Below are 25,809 nucleotides of genomic sequence, written 5' to 3'. Positions count from 1 at the left end.
ACAATAGTGCTATCCATGTGAATAAACCTCTATCCACTGGATAGCGCCATGGTTTTTCCCAGTACTTATCCGCTTGATAGTGATTTAACTGCGCTGGGGCCCGGTGATGAATGGGGTGTAAGAAAATGTACATGAAGAAGCAATATAATTTAAAAACTGAACGTATTTCGAGTAAAAATTAAAATGCTTTAATTTCTATCCTCGTCTTTCTCTCGGGACACATGGAAAATGGGTTCAAGAATTGGGTGCAGTGATTTCTGGAATCGTTTAGGTTGGCAAGTGTTAGTTATCATTCGTCGATGGTATTCCAGGCATTATCAAGAGAGAATAGCACTAACCAATCATAAGTAAAGCTTGTCCACCCAAACGATTCCAGAAATCGTTGTGCCGAAAGCTTGTACCCACTGCAGTTATTGCGCATGTGCGCAATGGCGGGATCTGGGCTGACTACATCTACATTTAGATTTTCACTTTGAGTATGTGCGTATTTGCTAAGACACGCCCTCTTAATATGTCCCTCTTTTCTGACTTTGCGTTATTCGCATTCTCATTCAATAGGCCACTTGCACTAAGAGGTCACGTGACCAATGCTTCCTTTAAACGATGAGTTGGAATCTTGCTGATGCCATAAAAACGATGTCACATGACCCCTTAGTGCAAATGGCCTATTGTTTCGATGTAATTCAGTGCTTTTTAATGGCTCTCTGGACTATTTCAAGTCAAAAATAGAATAAAAAAATAAAATCAACAAATTTGAAAAATTGTGATCTTGTATCTTGTTTGCAAAATAGAGTCTCCATGACGACAACAACCACGCATAAAAGGGAAAAACACCACGCGAAATACGTCAGTTGCGTTGAAGCTAGTTTCAAAAAATGGGCTCGTCTTGTTCAATTTCAAGCTCTTACAACGCCTCCCATAACTTCAGCAAGCATTCTAGAAATGGTAATAACACAAACAGAGTATCAGAGACTATAAGCAGTCAATCGCGAGGCGAGGTTATTGAAATAATGAGCGTTTCAAGCGAAGAAAAAATTTCAACTTCAAAGGCGGTATCATCAGTTCCGTCATTTCAGTGGCTCGTGTCATCTCCGATTGTAGATATAAAAGAGCAGAAATATTATAATGGACGAAAAAATCGAGCTGTGGAGAAAAATGCGACGACAAACTACAACAGAGGCGAATATTTGAATTCCTGGAGGCATCCAGCGCAGATTCCTAAACAACATAATGATAGTATTCCTTCATCTTGTCTCTATCGTACGTCAGCAGCAAGCGATGTAAGCGATCATCTGTCGTCGAGATGTAGAAAGGACGAAAAGAAAAATCAGTGCTTGGGACGTATCCCTTCAGCTATGGATGAAGATGAGGCTCTGATTGGATTTGGAGTTCAGAAAAAGGTCACATTTTCAAAATCGTGCCTCTGAGGTAAAGGGGTATCCTTTAGTGTAGTAGGCTAGGGCAAGGTTTTTTTTCCTTATTACGGTAAAGTACGAAGCGTATTGTCCAAATAGTATATATAGTATTGGAAATAATAATTCACTTTCCATTAACGTAATAAAAACTTGCTTGCCATTTTTTTTAAGCTAAAGACCACAAGCTATTTATTTTTTCAGTTGTGTCAATTGATGAAGACATGTTGTTATCGTATTTAGATGTTTATTTGCTGTTGATAAAATTAGAAAAAACACGAATATGTATAATGGAGTTAGAGAAATGGCAAGAAAAAGATGTTTTCTATTTCTGTTGTCGCATAAAACTAACAATAGTTACAATAACATGTAGAAAAATTATTTTTGAATATCGAAGGCTACCAGCTATTTATGCGAGGGATATGATAGGATATGTTATTATCAATTGAATTTATTTATATATTAACCTACCATTTTTAGAATCAGAAAAATCGTGATCTTGAAAAGAACGAAGAACGAGAACCGAACGGGCATAACTAATTTATAAAGAAATGGAAATAAAGATATCAATTAAATATTTTTCGCAGCAAATTACGAATGTATATCAGTAATGTTGTGTTATCCAGTGTCTAAGCCCAATCTTGTCGTGGTATAACTAAAAAAGGCTTTCTGTACCTTCCTAAACTTGCACCGATCAAAGACAAGAAGAAGAAAAAAGTTGTGAAGTATCAAGATCTGACCGGGGAGGTTGGTTAGTTAAGTGACCGTAGCACCAGTTCTTGGTGGTGTCCTGGCAATTGGGAGCGATAACAAACGAGTCTGGAAAAGAATGGAGTGACTGTGACCATCGACCTGTCACAGAATGCTGCTCTACTTGGGACTCTGATAGAACAGAAAAACACTTGAAGCCAAAGGCTGAATGATGTATTAAGAGTAACCATAACATAACATAACATCACCTTTATTTAAACCTAGGATTTACAGTGTAGCTGTAAAAGCTAATATCTCCGAGAGAGAGAGAGAGAGAAAAAAAAATAGAATGATAGTAAAAATAACCTTGAAAGAAAGAAAACAGAAAAAAGAAAACGAAAATAAAACAAAATACATAACTATGAGAAAAAGAATTTAACTATCTATTATTTGTATTATTTAATTTTATTATAGTGCTGAACCATAAAAACATTAACGATATTGATAAAATTTGTAAGTAAATGAAATTATAAAAAAAGACTTTATTAACATTGACTGATGACTCGTAGTGTGCAGCATGCAGGAAAGCTAAGTAATCCCTTGCTTATTTCCCCCAACCTTTTCAATGAATTTCTCATTTCAGTTCCCAGTTTTTATGCGTTGGTTTTGCTCAGACTGGACTCTGTTCATTTATATACAGTCTTGTTTTTTTTTGTTGCCGTTATCAAAAAAAAATCTTGCAATTATTATTTATAACGTGCATCGTCTCTCTGGAAATGATGCGAAAAAGTGTTACTTGAGATGTGTCGCAAGGAATGGCTTCTAGGATTGCATGCAAAAAGATCAATAGTTCTGAGAATTACGTTTTGGGATGGATTTCCTCACAATCATGTTCTTACTTTCTTTGAAACAGGGAGTTCTTTAAAAACGAAAATAGACCCCGACCCCGACTCCGAGTTTTACTGACACCCCCCAGAGATGGAAAAATGGCTACCCGCACGTGAACATACATAAAGACTTCCGTTTTGACACTCTGCATGACAAATTGTGTTCAGTGAAAATTTTTCATGTTTTTTTACAAATACAAAGGCGATAGCAATGAAATGGAGTCAAAGCTCAACTGAAGGTCAGGGGTCAATTAAATACTAACTTTTAAAAGTGTAATTTACATGTTTGTAGCTATTGTTTTAGGGTATGAAAACAATAGCTACACCTGTAAATTACACTTGTACTGTAAAAGGTTTATTAAATTGACCCCAGGTGTTGTTCGAGATCTAGTGGTTTAAGAAAAGGACCATTAGAAAAGTTATGAGGGGAGGGCGAATTTTAAGTCGCATGAATTTTCGTTCGTTAATATTTCCCTTGCATAATTTTTTTAGACCTTTGCAGGAATATTTCTTCTTCTGGGGTTTGATTGCAGAATACCTGGCCCACTAAATCTCTTACTTAAAAAAATTGCTCCCACAGTCCCACGGTCGTGTTAAATCATGCCGAATCACTTTAAAAATCTGAAGTGAGTAAAACGAGAGCTCCTGCAATCGATGCCAAGTAACTAGCGTGTTTATAAAACGATGTATGCTAATGACTCCCGCAGTACTCAAAAGATTTTCCCTTGCACGAATTTTTTCTGGCGTCGCCCGCCCCTCCTCCCTCTTGCCTCTCATAACCAGTGATTTTGTTATCTCTGTGTCCCTTAAAAATCCCCAAATCAAAGAGCAAAATAATTCATGCTTGCTTTAAGTTTGTCTTATGCGTCCCGTAGGACGCAAAGATCGATCGATCGATCGATCGGAACATGTGTATTTGGGAAATATTAAGCCCGTTTGCGTAATTTCTGTTGTCGTTATTATGGCTGTTGTTTAACGATGCCAGAGCCAATGACTTAAATCGGCTCCTGACGATGCATATTTCTTTTAGCCTTTGTTTCTAAACCGAGCTAACCTTCTGAACCGCAGAAGACTGGACCAGGAGGTTTCGATCGAGAGGGACTTGAATCTAATTGGAAAAATGGCGGCTTGCTCGGTTCGCCGTCAATGTATATTTTACCGGAGCGTAGAAGTAGAATAAGTTAGCCAGTTTTGTGTGGACAGTAACGTTAACGTGCTGAGAAGAATGTAGTCTATTTTACAGGCACTCATAAGCATGTATAGTTTCTAGAATTTGTGGATAATTCGGGAAAAGGACCTCGAACTCAGTCGCCATGGTGAGTCGGAAATAAACTATTCCTAATATAAGCTTACATATTTTTTTTATTAAATGAACCATTTAAGCTTATCATTTTATAAGCCCGGTAGCGTTTCATTTATGGAAATGGAAATTTTTAAAGGGTATTTGTGGGATACTCATGTACATCATCATGTACATAACAAACCTTTGGGACCGAAAGCATATCTAAAAAGCTGCACGGCTTTCGTTACTTTTAATGATGTTTATTTTATTATGCTGAAATCATATATAAACTTACAAAAAGAAGCACGAAGAATGTTTTTTAGTTTTAAATTATTCTTTGGATAACCATATAAGTAATGTTCTTTTAATGTTTTCCTGTTGAATGTAGTGTCAAGCTCATTTTAGCTTACGAATGTTATTAACGCAATACGAGTAAGGTTCATACATAAGCTTATATCTTTAAAACAGCTGTATATGTCGTATTTTAATTATTCAGTTGTATCTCTTGGGTAGTCCTTCCACTTGGTACTAATTTTTGTTCTCAAAATTTCACAAAAAAAGCATTTAAAAAGATTTTCCTGTGATTTTGTTGGTTTGAACAACTAATAAATACAAGTCACTACAAGCCCACAATAATATTTTCAAAACTTTATAAAATTGGAATAGCCAACTGTACGTCCTTAAGCCTTTGTTATGTGTACCTATCTCCTATTTTGTAGTCATTTAATTTCTATACCCCCCAGAACCTGGCAAAAAAATTGAACTCCAGGTTGCCCAAGCAGTATTTCAATTTATTCCTGCTTTGTCAATCTGTATTTGACTTACAGTACTGCTGTTGTAGTGAATTGAATTTTGTGGTCCATTATTTTTCAAACCTCCTAATTATTCTTAATAATTTTCTTGTTACCATGATGAACAGCTTAGTTTTTTTGTCAGGCAAAACATGAAGTTTTAGACCTATCATTTTTTAAAACACTGGTTATTAGTTTTACCCTGATGGTTCAGAAAATCAGAATTTACGGTGGCTGAACATAGTTTTGGCAGTTTGTGAGTATACCGTAAAATTCCAAAAATAAGCCCCTCCATGTATACCATGTATAAGCCCCTCCAAATATAAGGCCCCCAAACTGGTAACACAAAAACCCTCTGTTAAATTGCCCCTCCCCTGTGCTTGGAAAATTGCCCTCAAATGCAAAGTAAAACAAAGCAAAAACGGTAAATTTACTTCCAACTATAAGACTAGCCAATCGATTTTGAAACGCAAATTTCCCTCCATAGATAAGCCCCTCCGAAAATAAGCCCCTCAAAAAGGGTCTTTGAAAAATATAAGCCCCGGGGCTTATTTTCAGAATCTTACGGTATGTCATTTGCCAAATAATGGCAAGAGAAAGCTTGCAGCTCACAAGCTGAAACTTTGCAAGTAAAAAATGTTTTGATGAAAGATTTTGATTGACGGGTAAAATTTGACGTTTTCGTTGTTCCCATCTCAACATAGCAATTGAATACAGCCTTAAAATTTCACTTTTGCTCAGTTTCATAAAATTCACCCATTAGATTTTCATATAAACTTGCACACAGCTTACAATAATCATTAATCATTACCATTTCAAACTTAATTATTTGACCAAATTTTAACAGACGAGTTTTTACATTGTCAGTAATATTATGGTACTGTCATTATTAATTGTGTCATAAAATTTGTCTCTTCAACTTCCATTTCAAAGTTCTCATTATTTAAAATACGATAAAAGGAAAAATTCTGCAAAATATCACAAAATTTTAATGAGTACAGAATGCAGATTTTGAGAAATCGTCTTCAGTGTACCATTGCTTTTTCCCCACCATGTTTGTTTGTCTGATTTAAAACATGCGCTGTCACGCGAGTTACTGCTGACCGCCTGCAAAACTGTGTTCAGCTACCTTAAGTGTAGCTTATATATTTTGATGTGTCTTTAATTATCATGTCACTTGGAGGCAGTGTGGTGCTCAGAGGCAGTGTGGACGAGCGGCTAGAACCCTGGACTTGTAATTCAGAGGCCCCAACTTTAAGTCCCACCCTGATTGCTACAATCATCATCAAAAGTGTTGGGAAGGCTGCTGCTTTGTAGCTCTTTTTTTTCCTTACTCCCCTCCCCCCTGACCCAAATGAATGTTGAGCAAAACTGTTATAATGTTTGTGCGCATAATTGTCCTGTTATACATGTATCCCAACATTGAATACAGGGGAAGGGCAACTTTTAGCAAAAGAGAAAACTCTCTTTTTTGAGGATTAAATTGGACTACTGTTAAGATATACAATCTTCCCAATAAGTTTTGTCTGGGATTGTAGCTAGATTTATTCTCGTTACCCCAGTAACTTGGGGCTCGTTGCTGGGTTGCGGGTTAGGCGTTAATTTGTGAAAATGTCTTGCTTATATCTTAACTCAAACTGGTTGTAAATAGAGGGTGGCTACTTAATAGAAGGATGCTCACAGTATTAGAGGTTCAAAAGTATGATTTCTGTTTTAACTTTATTTTCAGTCCAGTAAAAAAGCTGGTGAGTCAGTGAAGGTTGTTGTAAGGTGTCGTCCAATGAATGAAAAAGAAATAGCACAAGGACATCAAAGGTGAAAACTTTTTAAAAATTTTTACTGTGATCCCTAAACATCCATTAAAAAATAAATGGTATTTTTCAGTTGTTTCTTGGGAGCCATAGGCAAAACTTGTCATAGGGTGCAAAAATATTGGGAAATAATAATTATGCAGATTAATTTTGTTCCCTGTGTCACATTATGCAGGGACAAGGGTCTATTATGCAGAAAGGCACTATTATACAGTTTCTCTAGAGTGAGTCTGGCATAAAAGTGACAAAATTGTAAGGTTTTCTTTTTCTTGAGGTGTGGTGTTAACACTTTTCTATTATTGAATGTTATGGAGTTTTTTTAGTGTAATATACAATCAGATGCCTGTGTAAAAATTTCGCACTCAAGTTATATTAATTTTATTGCCCGGCCTTCCTTTCAGGAAGAGACGGGTTATTAACATGTATCAGGTACATGAAGTAGCATTCACAATTTCTTGAAATGTTTTTTTTTTTTTTATGATCTCTTCCTAGAATAATAGAGATGAATGTTAAAAAAGGAACAATTGAAATTACCAATCCATCCAAGAAGGAGGAAGTACCACGAATGTTCACTTATGATTCTGTTTATGACTGGAAGTAAGTCATTCATTGAACTCTCTATTTAGAAGTAGAATGGTGACTGAGTCACTATTGTAAATAAAATGTAATGTGGAGTAAACAAATACTGTTTAGTTCTTGTAAACACTAGCTAGAATAATGAAATTTATTGAATCAAAACATCTTTTTTTTGTTTCTTCTGTTTCTCAACTCAAACATTCATCTAGATCTTTTGGATTCTACCTGCAAAACAAGTTCAGAGAGAAAAACCCACTGCTTGATTTTATTACATAAATTGGTCACATTACTTTTGCCTAAAGAAAAATTGAGTAAATATGCAACACACTCAAGATTCCAGATTTACTCTTAATATTTAAAAAAAAAAAACAGTAAATTACGTTTTAAAATATATATTTTTTTATTTGTTACCAAAGCTCAAAGCAAAGAGACCTCTATGATGAAACATTCAGTCAACTGGTGGATTCTGTGCTTGAAGGTTATAATGGTGAGTTGACAATAATTATTCCATTACTTGTAAGAGAAAAACAAACAAAACACACCTTATTTCAGCGAGCAATGCATATACTAGGACACTTTTTTTACATATCTCCTTCTGGAGACAGGACTGCCATTTTATGTGGTCATCTGAGCCAAATAATTGTCTAGCCATCTGCAGGGCAATGGCAGTACCTTCATATCTCAGTTATTTTTTAGTCCAAAGTGTTTGACATGCAGGTAGTTGAATCACTTGGGAAGTGTTTGAATTAAATTTGGATGAAATTCCAAGCGATGCTTAGTTAGCACTTTTAATTGTACATTTAGTTAGATGTTATGTAAAACTAATAGTAATTTAATTTGTGATATTTCTTTTGGCAGGTACAATATTTGCTTATGGTCAAACAGGGACGGGAAAAACCTTTACAATGGAAGGTAAGAAGCATATTTTTTACATTCATCAAATATAATGCCAGCAGTTTTTTTTTTACTCAGTTGATTAATGGTTAATGTGTAAAATAATACATCCTGGCTGTAAACACTATCTAATAATAACTTAGGTGGTCCAGGTTTTCCATGCTTGACATCATGTTATCTTATACTTCAATTTTACAAAGCTTCCAGAGGAGCAAAACGTTTTTTCCACCATGCTAAGAAACTTAATGTCATCTAGTATAACTAAAGTATTTCAGTTTGTCAGACCAAAGTCCAGCCAAATTTTCTTTGTGCAAGAACAAAAGTGACCCACTTTTATACCAACAAAATCAAATTATCACTTAAAATTATATTGTTGTAAATTGTAGGAGTGAGGTCAGACCCAGATATGCGAGGAGTGATTCCGAACTCGTTTGATCACATCTTCACTCATATTGCCAGGACACAGAACCAGCAGTATTTGGTCAGAGCATCATATCTTGAAATATACCAGGTACGTATGAAATACAATATCACAAAACAAGGTGGCATACATGTACCTGTACATGTAATTATCATTTGACAAGAGTGCATTAGTATTTTCAGGCAATTTGTGTGACTGATTTTTTGTGTTTTGCTGCCAATGGCACGGAAGTTGGATATTTGGCAGGAGGGCTTCCCTTATATAACTTTGTTGAGTACCCCTCTCCAGGCTTTTAGCCAGACATTGAAAACTGGCCATCCAGAAGGCATGTTTTCCCATAAAATTAAAAGAGATTAAGTGAATTTTCCTTGTATTACCAAAAATGGGCTTCCATAGGACGGCTGGACTCCCTTTTGGCTAAAACCATGCCCCTCTCCCACCCGCAGGTGGACAACCCTCACACTATCCTCAGTCTCTTTGTAATTTTCCTTAATCATGGTTCCATTATCTGCCAGCAAGATTTAAAAAACGGAAAAAGAGTTGTATTAATTTTATGAATTTTAATGGTGGATGCTGTTTTTAACAGGAGGATATCAGAGATCTATTGTCAAAAGATCAAGGTCGGAGACTAGAACTAAAGGAAAGACCAGATACTGGGGTCTATGTTAAGGTTAGTCAGTTGAAATGTTTTATTTTATTGCTGCGAGCGTCACGTCAGTGAGCAGCAACTGTATTTGTGACTGACCATGTACGTCCTAGGTGCTATGCAATTATGCATTCCAATACTCGATTAGCCTGTGAATGCAGACGTTTTTCCAGTTTTCGCTCCTCTCCACCTGAAAAGTACTTTTCTACCAACCTAGGTTTTAAGGTTGGTGCACTATTTGATATGAAATTTCTTTCAGACTACGTGTTCCTTCTATCTTGCCATGTATAAATAACGCAGTTAGCTGTTATGAATCTTGACTCGCTCTCTGAAGGTGTTATTTTGACAAGTCAGTTATTTGTTATGATTTTTAGGACCTGCAATCATTTGTCTGTAAAAGTGTGAAAGAGATTGAGCACGTAATGAATGTTGGCAATCAGAACCGAGCAGTGGGGTAAGTACATACATGTAGCTTTTAGGGCCTGTTTACATGGAGGTGGGGACCCCATATAGGTGAGGTAGCATGTGGCGGGTCACCCCACCTAACATGTAAACGTGATCAAATTGAAATGAGAGATTATATGAACAGGCGGGCTACCCCACCTAAGCGGGTTACCTCACCTAAATGGGGTCCCCCACCTCCATATAAACGGGCGTTTAGACATATTTTAAGCCAGAAAATCACTTATTATATCTAGCTTATCTAAGTGTAACCTGACCTTGGTACAGTGTATACGACACAAGCGTTCATTTCAATAACCAGTAGCCTCATTCACGATTATTTCCTAAGTTAAGGAGGTAAAATCCCAAAAATAACGACTGCCAAGTAATGTTATACCGTTAGCTATTGCATGGTTTTAGGGCGTGTCGAAAAATGAACTTAAGAGGGTTGCGTTTAATTTTATATACTTCAAATTTAGGTTCATTGGTGTTGGCAGGTTTATAGCGATTGCTTAGTGACAAATGCTTTTTTTTCCAATATTATCGCTTGCTCAACAGAAAACTGCCGGCGCAAATTTTTTCTTTTGAATTATTCGCTCAGCCGAGATTGGAACTCATGATTTTGCCTGCCATTTTGGTAATGAGCCCCTCCGAATCCAATAAGCCTCCACTAATGATAAGTCCCTCTAAAAATTACTGGTTTTGAAAAATATAGTCACTTAGATTTGTTTTCGAGATTTTAAGGTAGAGCTGACGGTCTTGTACTTTTTCTTACTTGGTGCATTTACAAGTGCTGATTGGTGATATCTTCTTTTTCTCAAAAGAGCCACGAACATGAACGAGCATTCGTCAAGGTCCCATGCAATCTTTATCATTACCATTGAATGCAGCGAGGTATTTATGTAATATACTAGTTCACTATTGTTTAATTAGATGTAGAACACGATACGTTTTTTTGCATCAAATGGAAACTCGGAAAAAATCCGAGCCCAAGATGGGATTCGAACCAATGACCCGTCGTGATCTAGTCGGATGCTCTGACCACTGAGGTACTGGAGACTCGATGGCCAGCAAGGGTGAAATGTGGGTCTTTGACTAGATCTGCATCACGCAGGCACATAGTCAAACTAGGACAAGCACGTATTACTCATAACTTTATCACGCAGTCACATTAAGGCATATCGTAGATGCAACCATCCAACCACCAAGTGAGTCTTAAGTAGAAGTAGAACATAATACGTTTTTCGCATCAAATGGAAACTCAAAAACACATCCGAGCCCCAGATAGGCCCTCCGTGATCTAGTCGGATGCTCTAACCACTGAGATACTAGTGATCCCTCATCGTTATTCGAATATTTTAGCTGGCTTATGGCAGTTAGCTAAGTTAATTCTTAATTTGCTTTTCAGCCTGGTGCGGATGGCGAGAGTCATATTCGTGTGGGTAAACTGAACATGGTGGACTTGGCAGGAAGTGAGAGACAGACCAAGACAGGGGCTACGGTAAGCGTTGTCACTACTGACAGATAACGTGTGGTTGGGATTTTTGCGGGGCGTGATGACCAGATTTTTCCAAAGTCTTTTTGAGCATTTTGAGGGAATGTGAAATTAGGCGTGGTCATGCACAACACGTACGAAGTTGTTGGTTTTTTTGACTTGCTTCGTTGCTGTCGAGTAGTTGGATCTTAAGAAGTCACTATTATGGAAGGTTGACTGGCGGGTACACTAAATGTTACAAGACAAGACATCAACTCTTTATTAATGAGTGGAACATTTCCTCCAAACATGTGTCTGAACGACCTACTGCCCATCCTAGTCCAAAGACAGCAGTTTTTGTACCTGCACGTTTGCTTTCAGCATTTTTTTCCCACTGATATAAACATTTGTTGTCTTTTTAATTGGGGAGTGAATAAACAATCAGGACCGGCGACGATGGCGACGAGAAAGTAAAAAAATAATTGGTATTTTTAGCAAAATCATATCACCTTTTTTGTTACATTTCTTTAACATCCAGTGCAAGACTACATGTACGACTTGAAACGTCCTAACGCGACGTTTTATGGAGAACGGAAACTGCAGGAAAATTCTCTTACATTTGACAAATTGACCGAGGTTAAAAAAATGCGATAAAGTCTTAATAGTAGTGCCTCTTAGCTTCGCAGATCGCAACCGGTTAGGGTACTTCTGAGGAGCTGAAGAAGGAAACAGGGATAAAGGAGGAGTCACGTTTCCTCACTCCCTTCCTAATCTAGTTCGCCGCTTTCCCCTCGTTTTTTCATATTTGTGTTCCATTCGTGCCGCTCTTTCCTACCTGAATACCTAGAACAGCGATGTGCACTAAGAGCCTCTTTATTCTGGTTATTTCTTTTAGGGGGAGAGACTCAAGGAAGCCACTAAAATCAATCTCTCACTGTCAGCGCTTGGCAATGTTATATCTGCCTTGGTAAGGAAATATTAAGTATAAGGAAGGTATAGATCTAAACAACTATTATGTCGAGGGTATGAACTTGGCGATTATGAAGAGAACGTTTTATAGTTTGCAGGAAGATGTATATCCACTCTGTACTACGTGTAGTAAGTTTCATCTGCAACTAGTTCCTGCCGCTTTAACATGCTGCTGCTGGGTGGTTAAGGTTTACCTCTGATGTGTGAAACTGTTTAACAAGGAACTTTGAAACCAAACAGTGTTCTCATGAATACGAATCGATAATAATTTGCGAAGAAAGAGTTACTTATGTCATATTGATATTGGTGTAAACGAGGTTTCAAATCCCAGGCATGCTAATACGTTTTGTATCCTGGGATTTGAAACCTCGCATATAAATCTGTATACACTTGTATGCATTTTAGTAAAGGTTTTTTCTCTAATATAAACCCTTTGACTCTTGTCAGACAATATGGGGAGTGAGAGTTTTAGTGTTCCAGCTTTTAAATCTGTAGACTAAATCCTATAAACTAAGTTACCATCAAATAGAACCTCTTAAGCAGGAATTTTGCATGATACTAATTTATTTTCTGTATTTTACAAAAAGCCGCACAAGCTATGCTTACTTGTGTGAAAGCCAGTCTCCCAGTTTCTGTTACTGATTTTCATTTTTTGATACCTAGCTTAATTGATCATGTTTTGTTAGTTTGAGTGGGCTTTTTTCATGGACTCCGCATCCACATTGGCCAATTTGAAGTTTGTTTTGAGTCGGGGATGCTTTTGATTCCTTTACAAGCCATTATTAAGTAGCGCAAGAGGCAGGGTCAAAATTCGTCCTCCAGAACAGCCCCCCAAAACGCGATTCCACAAATACAACGTCGACCCGGTCTCACCTGTAAAACGGCCACTACAAACGCTGCATTGTAGACCTTCCTATAGGCGGAGACACTTCTCTGGTCCCAAAGAAGTCTTCCCACGTGTGGTTCGCCGTCGACTGTCTTCTGTAGCCTTATCGAGATATTGGCTCGTTATTGCTGTTTGCTGTATTGACAACTCTTTTAATTTGTTTTTGTTAGGTGGATGGCAAAAGCACTCATGTCCCGTACAGAGATTCCAAGTTAACAAGGTTATTGCAAGGTAAAACGAGTTTAATTATTTAGTCTTTCGTAAGCAAAATATCTATTTTCGTAGGGGAAAATTAAAAGTGCGCATTTGGTCATGTATTATAAGAGAGTCATTTTTCAAATGTTCATGTAACAAACGTGAAACCACAGGAAAGTGCCGCTCAGCATCTCTCATTTGCATTGTCAATCACGAAAAGTTCAGCTTTGCTGAATATCTCAGAGAATGAATCAAACAATAACAAATGAATAAATAAATACTTCATTATTCAGTATTAAACAAGTACACATGTTAAACCAGTTTAACTGTGTGATCTGTATCTGTTTATGCAGACTCGCTTGGAGGAAATGCCAGAACAGTTATGGTTGCTAACATAGTAAGTACAGGAAGTGGCATTTAGTTCAGTGATAGAGTGATTTTGAATAGTGACTGTTGTAACACTGTCATCGGTAAAAAAAAAACAAGCTATGCTGGCCAATCAAAGATTTCTGCGCAACGCTTCACGGCATAAGCGCAATTATGATGATGATGATGATGAATGACTGGTGGTGAATAGTGATTCATAAACCTTTTTTAATTTAACCTTGTTCATTCAGGGTCCTGCAAGTTATAACTTTGAGGAGACGATCACAACGTTAAGGTAAGACTTTGCATCACTGCAAATATATTACACTGTTAACTGTAGTAGAAAAAAGTTCCATGGGTATTCACTCACAGCAAGTGTAACAAAATTAACTCTTACACTTTTCTCCCCCGTCTTCAACAAGGACCCACTGAATAAAGCTATTTTGTATGACTGGGAGTAACACTTCCTTTCCTTTGAATCTGAGAAAATTTAAGTGGCGCCGAAGACGTGTGGACCTATGCGAGTGAAACCGCAGGCTTTAACAAGAAAGGAGTACCCATCAAGCGGAAAAATTTAGCGCCATCGAATGAATTGAATGGAGTGCGCTCCTTGCCAACCTCAATCGTCACTTCAGATTAACACAGACGAGCGCACTTTATATTTCACTTCATACTAAATTTATTGAAGAAAATATCATGATTTGTTTTAAATTGAGTTCTCTCTTTCTCAGGAAAGGTAGTTATCCCTGTAGCACCCTGGTAGCAGAACCTCCTTTTTTCGTCTGGATCTAGTATCGATCAAGCAAGAGTGTCCCGCGCGGGCAGGGTGTCCCTGTAGGTTTTCCTAGCCTCATTAGAAGTATCAGGTTGAATCTCTAATTCACTGCTTTTTTATGTAAACACAGATATGCTAACCGTGCGAAGAATATCAAGAACAAACCTAAGATTAACGAAGATCCTAAGGATGCCTTGCTGAGAGAATTTCAAGAGGAGATCGCCAAGTAAGAGAAAAGAATACACCTGTCGACTTAACGTTACTTTTATCCACCCACTTAAGAAATGCTGCTTTTTACATAGTTGAGCAGCCTGTATTCGTCGTGCCTCCAGCAGGTTTTGGTAGTTTCAGGTGTAATCACCAAATGACGTAATACAAAAGATTGAAAAGACACTGAACAATATCCACACCACAACACAAAAGCGAACCAACAATGGTTTCCGCAATACCAAGAAACACCCCACTTTTCGTTTTTTGTCCAATCAATGCTTAGTAAAATATAACTGGTAAAGTGTAATCCAAATAAATAAATGAATGAATGAGAGGGAGAAAGGGTGGCGCAGTGGTGAGACCACTCGCCTCCCACCAATGTGGCCCGGGTTCGAATCCTGGCGTCGCCGCCATATGTGGGGTGAGTTTGTTGTTGGTTCTGTCCCTTGCTCCGAGAGGTTTTTCTCCGGGTACTCCGGTTTTCTTCTCTCCAAATTAAAATTCGATCTGGAACGCACGGACGCGTTTCTACGAGTTCTTTATGAACGTAAGTGCTCCGTGGGTAAACAAATTACATTTACAAATGAAGGAACGAACAAACAAACAAACAAACGAATGAATGAATGAATGAATGAATGAATGAATGAATGATGCATGCATGCATGCATGAATGAATAATTGCAGTTAGTAAACTCCAGTTCCATTTGAACGATCACACCATAAAATTTGATCCATCCATTCAAAAGTAAGAACCACATCACGCGGGCATACGTCCGCGTGATTTGCTGAGTGAGGCACTTTGCCAAAGACACTAAAATACATTTTTATGAAAATGTGTTTTATTTTATTGTTGATTGGTTTTGTTTTGAATTTTCCAGACTGAAGAGAGAATTGGAACGCCGAGGAGGTGGAGGAAAGAAAGTTAAAAGGAGAAGAAGAGGAAAGAATGGTTAGAAGCCAAGTTATATGATTATTATTGTATTTTTGTATTTTACCAAATATACAAGAAGCCTAACTGCGGGTACAAAACACGACGCTAAATTCAGTGTTTCCAGTTTTGTTTTTCACAAGACGAATTTCGCTCGCTAGGTCTTGACTTCGTAAGCACAGCAGTAAACGTATCTCGTTCAAGCTCAAAGTTTCCTCAATTATTTTTCGTTTTTTATTGGGACAAACCGATGCTCGTTTCTACAACTTTCTTCCATTTTCACATGCTCACATACCCACTTACAATCCTCTATTTATCCAACGTTAAAAAGTTAACAAGGAAAACCCTTCGATCTTCCTAGATACGTCGCTAAGGGCCTCTGCTCGCTGGGTAATGTTGATAGAAAAAGACAATCATTTTGCAAGCTTACGTTGTGCCGCCTGCGAATGTATTTCAACTTTTGAAGCTTGTTCATTACATAAAAACGTGTCTGTTTCCAGGCTCAGTCGAAGAAGAAGAAATCGAGGAAGAGGGTGAAGAGGGAGTTGAGAGTACAGATGACAAAATCAAAGCTGAACGGGCTAAACTTGAAGAGGACAAAAAAGCCTTGCAGGATAATCATTCCATGATGGCTGAGGTTCGTAACCGCTTTAAACTCACTGACTTTCTTTATGTCTTTAATGGCTGTGACCCTAACACCTGAAAGCTCAACTACTATAAAGATCCAAACGAACAACTATTATGATCCAAAATATTACAAAACTTTGAATGAAGTTGGTGTGAACTGCAGAAATACAAATCTGAATTCAGTATGACCTTCGCGGTTTTGATTGCGTTAGCAATTCAAACAAGTGCAAATAAAACATGAAAAAAAGACACTTTGTTGAGATCACCGCTTGATACATTGAGGAAGAGTAAATGTTTCAGAAAAAAAAAAAAACAGAAAAACATTGAAATATAAACAACAATTAAACGATTACCAATGATTTGACACAAAAGGATTCACCTTCATTGTCTATCGAACAGATTTCTGTCGCTAGACATCCAGCGTTTTGTATCATCAAATGTGAAGTTCTTTATTTTATTGCCGAAGTCAAACGGAAAGCAGACCACGTGATCACGCGCCTTTAGTACCGTTTTATCACGTAATGTCGTTATAGAAATGCTTTGATCTATGTAAGGATCATTATTGGCCCTATCAGAATCACGATGGAGATCATGCTGTTGGTATATGAAAAATATTTCAATTGTCATTGTCATCAAACTTATGATAAGTACTACTTTTCTCTGTTCAGGAGAAGGAAAAGTTCCTGGGTGAAATACAAAAGCGAGAGCAGCAGTTGAAAAAACAGCAAGAACAACAATCAGCTTTAACAGCAAAAATCAAGGTCAGTTAACATCCATGTTAGTTAATTGACCCAGTTACTGTTGCGGTGTCACTGTCTCTCATTGTTTGAGTGAATTACAAGTCGTGCAGCATTCATTACCAGATATGAAGCCCCGACCCGGATCCAGTCTACAATCGGTTCCATGCGGCGCGGACTAGGTTGTTTACTGCCTCCCTGTTTTCTCAATGCAACGACGACGGCAGGTTAAACATCGCTGAAGTCGCGCTTTTCCACCCTTCGTTCAATTTTTCCTTCTTGCTCAACCCTTGAAGCACTAAAATGCACATACAAATTCTCCAGGAAGAACTAGATGAGAGAATTTGATAAATGATCAAAACATTTCCTCTTTAATGATCCTTTCAATAATTCTCAGAAGCTTTTCTCTTGACGGTGTATTGCTATCATTAAGAGAAAGTTGATGTTGCATTTTTTTGGAACTTGAAGTGTTAAATTGCCAACATTGAAACCAATGTTCTATGCTGCCTTCTGCTTCTGATAGTGAATTGCAGCTTGCTGTGTTCTGGCATTCGTAGAAGGCAAGTTTGGGTTTTAAAGTGACAGTGGCCCTTCGACTTTTCTTTTGTTGGGCATTTGCTGAGCTTCATTTCTGTGGGAAATGTTTCCAGGAAACTGCCGAGGTTGGTGAAGTTATTTGCAAGGAAAAACGGCAGTGGTCGACTCCCTTAAATTTTGGTCTTGTTGTTGTTGTTGTTTGTTTGCTTGTTTGTTTTCCTTTTTTCTCCTGTCTTCTGTTTGACTAAATCGTTCCCATTTGAGTGTGTTTAGAATGATCTCTTACCCCCTGCATATGTTAGGTGTCACAAGTGGTACAAGGGACGGGGATCCGCACGGGCGGCTCAAGTGTGAACGGGTTAAGTACACAATCATCTAACTTTATTAGTTTCCTTTCACAGATGATGGAAAGCAAATTATTGGTTGGAGGAAAAAGTATTGTAGACACAACCACTGAACAGGAACGAGCTCTTGAAGAACGGAGACGACAAATCGCTGAACAGCATGTAAGTTATTGTTTCAGTTGACCATTTTCACGATGAATTCATTTTACTTAACATCCTTTGAGGTTTTGCTTTCTCCAACTAATGAGGACCTGTATTATTTCAACCCCGCTGATAATAACGCCATCGTTATAGGGCCCCTGAATTACAGGAGTGACTCCTTGGTATCGATTTTTGTGATATGTAGTGATTGCGGATGAACTACACTGATGTGGACTCTCTTCACGATCAGGCATAACATGAGACCTGTAAGGGTCAGGTACCCGCACCCTTCTTTGCTCTAGTGGGATCAATTTAGCGGTATAAAAAGACACGGAACATTTATTTTCAAACATACAGAACAATTTCATTTTATGGAAATGAATACGAAGTGCGTTCTTGTTATCTAAACTTAGCCTCCTACTCAGTCTTCCTCAGAACGCAATTCTTATAATCTTGAGGCCTGAAAAGTGCAGAACCTAGGCTTCATATTTTGTTTGAAATAACGGAAGTAGAGAATAGAACAATTCTAGGGGCAAACTCAAAATAATTGTTACTCCTACAACAATTATTTATTTTGTTTCGGTTTGCCTTATGGTTATTCTCCATCAGTGGAAAGTCTAAAAAGCTTTGTAATTCCACAACTTGCAACTAGTTTGGCTCTGTTGAATACATTGCGACTTACGATTTTGTTCTTTCGCTTATGTTGAATAGATACTTTTTTCCCTTCTTTTTAGCGACGTGAAAGAGAGATGCAGCAAAAACTCGAAGAAAAAGACGAAAGTACAGTAGAGATAAAAGAAACGTTCACATCTCTACAGCAAGAGGTGGATAGTAAAACTAAGAAACTGAAAAAGGTAAGGGTGTTTGTTTTGGCGAATCTTTGTTTACATTTTTTTGCCTCATTAACATAATGCTCATCATTATTTGACGATGCTAATAAAATAAAACCTTCGAATATTGAAAGAGCATAACAATTTCAGTTATCGCTGAAAATTTGAGCCTGATGCACCAAATGGTTTCGCAGAAATTCTCTTTTAAATACTCCAAATTTTACAAAGTATGTATGGCTCATTAACATTTTTGCCACCCATCAATCTCGCAGTTTTCGATGGCTGATTTAGTGATATTTCCTTCAATACTGCTTGCAAAGAACTGAAAAGTGCACAACTTACTCAAGTTAATCAGCTCATTCAACTTTTAAATTTAGCTCGTATATACGACCACGGCTTCTATGAGTTAAGTCGTATGCTAATGAGGAAAAATGTAAACAGTGACTTCAGCAAAGATTTGCCTATTGAAAAATATCTCGATGACTTTGTCATAAGACTGGACTGTTTTGATCCCACCCTTAAAGGAACAGTATCCCGTTACTGCGCATGCACCAAACTTTGATTTTTGGACAGGATGTCGCGAAATCAAAAGATGCTAGGAGAGTAAGAGAATCTTGAAAAATCCGTTTGCATCGCGCTTGGCCGGGTTCAATACGACACTAAAACTTCTCAGAATTATAGATCAATGATATTTTGTTCCTGTTAAGTTTTTATTTGGGCAAAATCTGGATTTTTTGGCGTTACTTTTATTGCCGTTGGCCGGAGGACCAAAAGATTGGAAGCACTTTGATGCCGATTCAAGGCTTATTTCTTCTGCTAGCTTCCATACAAGCTCAGATAATTGTGAAAGGAATACGCAGAAATGAAACAGCAACAATAAAGACTGTAAGAAAGAAACCGTTGAGACATTGATGTGACTGAGGAGATCTTGTGGAGGGGAGCTTCGTGAAGCAGAATGTTTTGCAACGACGCGTTAGTAAACTTTTAAATGAATCACCTTACGGCCGACAAAATCGAACAAACAGGCGCTACACGTTTTGAAAAACTAGTGACATGAATCATAATATCATTCTTGACTAATCTTTGTGATGATTCATAGCGTTGAGATTGCATTTTTATTTATGTCTTTCAAACGTTTGAGGTTAGAACGCGAGCAAATCAGGCAGATATTAGTGGACTTGGAGCGATTGACCTCTGACACGAGTTTCAAATTAGAAAATATGTTTTTAAAGCGAGCGGAACGAGATTTTCGGGTCGCGAGGCGGCCCAGCTAGCGATAAAATCGCGATGAGTCTTCGAACCGCGAGCCAAATTTTTATATAAGACGAAAGACTTCTTCGAAAGTCTAAAATATTACTTGAGAATATAAACAACAAATCTCTGTCGGCGGTGCGGTCCGGAAGGAAATCTTGTCGATTCAATTTGACAGTTCTATTGTCTTTAAAAGAAAAAACAGATGACGCTCGCGCGTGCGCATAACCGGGACACTGTCCCTTTAATATCCACTGTGTGAGGAATCCATTTTTTCCTGTAGCTGTTTGGAAAATTGCAAACTATCCGGGCGGAGATTGCTGACCAGCAAGAAGCGCATATTCGGGAACGACAGGAGTTAGAGCAAGCACAAGAGGATCTCACGCGGGAACTGAAACTAAAGTAAGTCGGGAAAATGTGTGTTACTGAGAAATGATGTTTATTGTCATTAAGTTACACAGACGAACCAGGAAAAAGAAATTCGAGTTCTCTCAACAAAAGTGGACTCAACCACGGAGCTGCATGAGGCACGTTGGAGCTAGCATTAACTTATCATTGAACAAAGGAGACTGACTTAGAGGAACTGCTTTGGTAAATGAAAACAGGATCATTTTAACATGGATTTGCGATTATCAATTTTCAAGCTGGCACAGAATATCAACTATCCAGCCTCGGCTAAGAAAACTTACCCAAGGCTTTGATTATTCCGAATATGACAAAAGCCTTAATGATTTAAAGTTAGAAATAAAATAACGGCAAATGCACTATCGCACGGAACACAGTTGAATGTTTATCTTCAAAGAAAGAATAGAAATTGCTCTTGGACTGAATCAATTATCCTGCACTCAAGCTTTCTCTTTTGAGTGGCGAGGGGAGCAATTTGCGAGAGAGCGCTCAAGTGAGTGGCGCTCCTCTCGCGTCTTCTACCACGTGCCGCTCGCGGATAGCTCACAATCACACATTGTGCGCAACCTATAGATTGATCACTTACCTGTTAGCATACTAGTGTCTAAGAACCTGTAGAGAGCTCTAGTTTCCAGAATTAACTGTAGGCTCTTAGCCAATAAGAAGGCAGATGGTGAGTACAATGTATAACAACAAATGCGCTGGATTTTCTTTTTCTTTTTCCTAGGACGTTAATAATAGAAAACTTTATTCCACCTGACGAAAAAGTGAAACTAACAAACAGAGCGACTTTCGATGAAGAAAACGAAGAATGGAAATTGAAACCTTCCTCTCAAAATTCCAGGTAAGTTTTTTCTGATGTGTATAGGCTGTTACTAGTACGACTGGAACGGCGGTGAAAACGTCACTTAAATGTGAATTTGCGCTGTTTCAAACTTCATCGCTCATTCCATTTCATTCAATTTGTCAAATGTTGGCGAATTTTTCTGGAGTTGAATACAAAAGGACTGTTTCTAAGTTTAGAAAAAGAAAACAAAACGTTCACTTCGCATACGTGCAACGACGGCTGAGAAATGTAAAAAGAAAGCGTGATGCACGTGCAAAGTTGTTTTGCTAATCCCAAGTTAAATTTTTTTCTTCTTACCGTTCTCATTGACATCACATTTATGGTACGAGGTCACAAACAAAGTTCATCGTTAAGCACAGTAACTGAGTTAGTGACTCACTAACTCAGTTACTGTGCTTAACGATGAACTTTGTTTGTGACCTCGTACCATAAATGTGATGTCATCTGTTTGTCGAGGAGCAGGATTTGGCAAAAGTGGTTGGAAAAGGGATGCCGGCGAAAGTATGGGGATGTATAGTCAAAATATGAGTAAAATTTTAAAATTCTTTCAATAATGTTGTGGTAATGTAAAAGGCCACAGGTTATAGGGAATTTGGGTTCCGCCTGTTTCACCATCATCATTTCAACCACTTATCATCTTAAGTTCCATGTAATAGTTATTATTATGGCCATTTAATCTATTTTCATTTTTTGGAATCACACGTTCATGCAAATACAGCGTGTTCTTACAATGTAACTACTTGGTGAGTGTGTTAGTTGAGTACACTTGGCGGCCTTTTCTCGGACAACACCCCACTGAAATCTTATGTTACATTACACAGCCAGCAAGCTATGGCCAAACGACCCGTGTCAGCCGTCGGCAACAGACGACCTATCACCGAGTACGCCAGGATGGCCGCTGCTATGGGAGGTCACATGAGATACAAGGTATAACAGCTTTCAGTGGAATTCGTTAACTTTGTTGTAGATGTCCCTTCTATAATTTTCGGATCTTTCACTCGGTGCAGCTCTACTCTTGTCGTCATTTACAGCTTTTACACGTGTAATTTACAAGTGTAGCTATTGTTTTTAGACTCTAAAACAATGCTACAATTGTAAATTACATTTGTTAAAGTTTTATTAAATTGACCCCAGGGCCGCGCAGGTCAGCTATGAAAAGGGAGTTCAAGCAGCGACGTTTTAGAGCGACGCACGTCAACCGGAAGTGAGCCTTTCTCTCTTTTAATAAGCCTTGACGCTATCAAATTTGTATTAAAAACGTCACTGCTTAAACTCCTTATTGGCCAATTTTTTTCCTTGTCCCCAGTAGCAGTCCCACCGCAAAATCCGATTTGTTTGACTACAAAGGCTCGTATCTCGTCCGCAAAGACATCTTTCGACTAATCATGATATTTTTCTCCTGTAAAGGCTGAGAATATTATCATGATAGAGTTGGATATGCCGAACAGGACGACCAGGGATTATGAAGGGCCTGCTGTGGCACCGAAAGTCCAGGCTGCTCTTGATGCCGCTCTGCAGGACGAAGAGGATCTCACACTGGATGCTGAGTGAGTGTTTACACAGTGTCAAGTAATATGCTGCATGATCTTTCGCCCCCGTTCGCATTCACAAAACATGCTTAAATACACCAGCTTTAGCAAGAATGAAAATCAGTTACGAAAGCGTTAAGCTAGACTTCCACTAGTTCAAGCTTATTTCCTTGCCAAAGCCATACGTAGTTGTGGAAAAATTAGGAATATGAGAATTTCATTTCAGTCGTGCTATAGTCGAACTTCACCGCCCTTTAAGACACCTCCAGAATACGAACACCTCTTCAAATCAGACACAGACAGTACTCTCGTTCTCCAAGATGTCAAACTACACACTGTCCTAATCCTGTATTACAGACAACTTTGTAGCGCCGACACTCCGTAATGTGTCCTTTCTGAGGAGGTATCACTAAACTTGTTAACCAATACCGCATGTCTATCTTTTTTAGTAAATGCCACCTCCACGCTGTTAAAATTGTATTACACGTCCCTCTCTAATAAACGTCCCGTCTAATAAACGCCCCCTATGAGAATTACTCAAAACTAATTGGGATTAGCAAAAAAGAAGCATAATCATTCAATTCTTTCAGTTTCTTGCTTGATTAACAAGGCTCTGGCGGCGTATTTTATCTTGCTCAATGTTAATTTCAAAGTAAGGATAGAATAACGATTGCCACACAATAACCCTGAGCCGCGAGGATTTTGACATCGATATTAAGTTGTGATCTGAAAGAGCGATATGGATCCCTAGAAGGCCTAAACGTATCGACTGATGGAGTGGATGTTCCGCTGTTTTTAAACTCTCTTGAAATTTTTGCCGAAAGCATATTAGTTTTGTTGAGGTTGTTCGAATAATGAGAATAGACGCCCCGGGCGTTTATTAGGCCATTTACTGTACAGAGTGTAGGCAGAGTATCAGAGTTTTGGAATTATTTTCTTAGGGTTTTTCTGGTCTCCTAAGTTTTTCTCGAAGGTATGGTAATTCCTTTTTACGTACTTTCCTTTTTCAGTGTTCTTCTCAGTAAAACGAAAGTGAAATCAAAGAGACGAGATAGACCTGACCGAACATCTGAGCGTCCGAAAACGGGGTAAGCATAGAAATGTCACGTCAAGGACAGTGAAAAGCCAATCAATATTATCCGTTTGATGAGTAGGTATAAAGATCGATTATTTACCAGTGCTTGGTTTTCACACGTTTCTTGACTTTCATGATAAAAGCCTTTTATAGAGCCCCCCTCACTGATCTCCCGGATTTGAAGTACAGTATTCCACATTGAAAATTTGTTTGCCCAGTACGGAACACAAGGATTAGGCCACATTGGGAAAGGAAGAACAATTTTTTCAAACTAGGTTATTTACTATAGATTCTGGTAATAGTACGAAATAGTGTATCAAGAGATTAGGTATTTAGTGAGAAAGTTGAAAATTTTGTTGCCGTTGTTGTTGTTGTTGTTGTTGTTGTTGTTTTTCTTTTTAGGAATTGGTGACCCTCCGGCTTTTCCTTTACTACATGTAATACCATGCATGTATTTACAATACATGTGTAGATTTTCTATTTAAGCCCCTATCCTTTATTAGTAAAATCCAACTAGTGGTCTATTATCAATGCTACGTTCTGATTGGTTGAGCTACTACTAGGCTATATGTTATAGCCCACTAGTAGCGAAAAGCGCCAGTTTTGAAAACCAAAACAATGGCGGCTGAATCGCGTTTTGCTAAGTTGTTTTGTCTCGATGGTGAGGTACATCGTGTACAAGAGGTATAACTAAATCGAACTGTTACTTCCCCCTTTAAAATTATCAGTTTTACATATTAATGTTTGGAATCAGTGCTGAATTTTTCGATTATCCCTGTTTGTTGTGTAAACTATGACATGAGTTAAATGTCTTAACTCTACGTTCTTGTCAGGCGAAAGAGTCGAGGCCCTCAGTCATCAGGTCAGCAGCAAGGGGCATCAGAGTCTGCTCAGTATCCAACTGCCAGAGGTCTTCTGGCGCAGCAAAAGAGAGTGTTACCACAATAATAGATGTGGATACTAAATGATAGATTCAACTTTACTGAAATAATATTCTCTGTAAAATGTATAATTGTACATAACCTTACTTGCAGAGTTTTTAATTTGGTTTTATTTTGAAATCAATCTTGTCTCTCTTCATTTTGTAAAATCTTGAGCTTAATTTACAAAGATTATTTCCTCCTCTGTGTTGATGTTGAGAGGTACATCAGATAGTTTCACTGCTGACGCGTATGACCATGTCGGGCTAGCCTGTTCCAAGCAATCAGATTGTGGGGACGCCGCGCAAAGAGATGTGACTAGGGAAAACAGCAAGGGGCTTGGTGCGCCCCGCTCCTCCACTATATGAATGCCTGACTTGCAGTAATCGTGATGAAGATTGAACGAACGCGCATTCACTTTTTCAGCGACGTTTTCGCTACCGTTGCCGTCCTCGGATCTTGAGGTCCCTAATGACTGTCGTATGGCGCGAAAAGCTTTCCCTTGCTGTGTAGATATAGCAGGAGGTTGTCCGTGTGCGTTGCTTTCCTAACTATGTATGTCCGGCAAGTGTGACAAATTGAAAGTATGATATAATGCCATGAATATTTATTTGAAACCTAAAAAGAAAATTAAAGAGTACTGATCAAGTTTAAACTGCGTATGTGAGGTTTACTGTGAAGTGGGCCAATCTAAATTTCATTTCCTTGTGTTGTGGAATCTTACTTTTAAAATCGTTCAATCCCTAGAGGATATTGGATAAAAAAATTAGCTCTTTCTTGTTTGAGGTCACAAGCTTTATTTTCCCTTCTTATCATTCACTGCAGCTTAGAGATTAGAAGCAGAAACCAGGATCTCTTTCCTCTACGAAGAGCTTGAACCCTTGCAGTGCATCTGGGTCAAAAAACTGCCAT

General features: G+C 38.2%; 1 protein-coding gene across 1 annotated transcript; it reads left to right on the top strand.

Moving 5' to 3' along the window:
* The first annotated feature begins 4,105 nt into the window (after window positions 1–4,105).
* Window positions 4,106–25,546, top strand: LOC140928939 (kinesin-II 95 kDa subunit-like). Its single transcript, XM_073378744.1, has 26 exons — window positions 4,106–4,305; window positions 6,792–6,877; window positions 7,366–7,470; window positions 7,866–7,936; window positions 8,308–8,361; window positions 8,730–8,854; window positions 9,351–9,434; window positions 9,785–9,864; window positions 10,676–10,745; window positions 11,260–11,352; window positions 12,221–12,292; window positions 13,351–13,411; window positions 13,729–13,772; window positions 13,993–14,036; window positions 14,647–14,742; window positions 15,605–15,675; window positions 16,155–16,291; window positions 16,950–17,042; window positions 17,957–18,061; window positions 18,775–18,894; window positions 20,405–20,523; window positions 21,254–21,370; window positions 22,195–22,300; window positions 22,781–22,920; window positions 23,913–23,990; window positions 24,811–25,546. Exons 1-26 carry the CDS (start codon window positions 4,303–4,305, stop codon window positions 24,923–24,925), a joined length of 2,289 nt encoding a protein of 762 aa, XP_073234845.1. The 5' UTR covers window positions 4,106–4,302; the 3' UTR covers window positions 24,926–25,546.
* Window positions 25,547–25,809: the final 263 nt, after the last annotated feature.

Source organism: Porites lutea, chromosome 2 (genome assembly GCF_958299795.1).
Source record: "Porites lutea chromosome 2, jaPorLute2.1, whole genome shotgun sequence".
NCBI classification, from domain to species: Eukaryota; Metazoa; Cnidaria; class Anthozoa; order Scleractinia; family Poritidae; genus Porites; species Porites lutea.
This window is presented reverse-complemented; position numbering and strand designations above follow the sequence as displayed.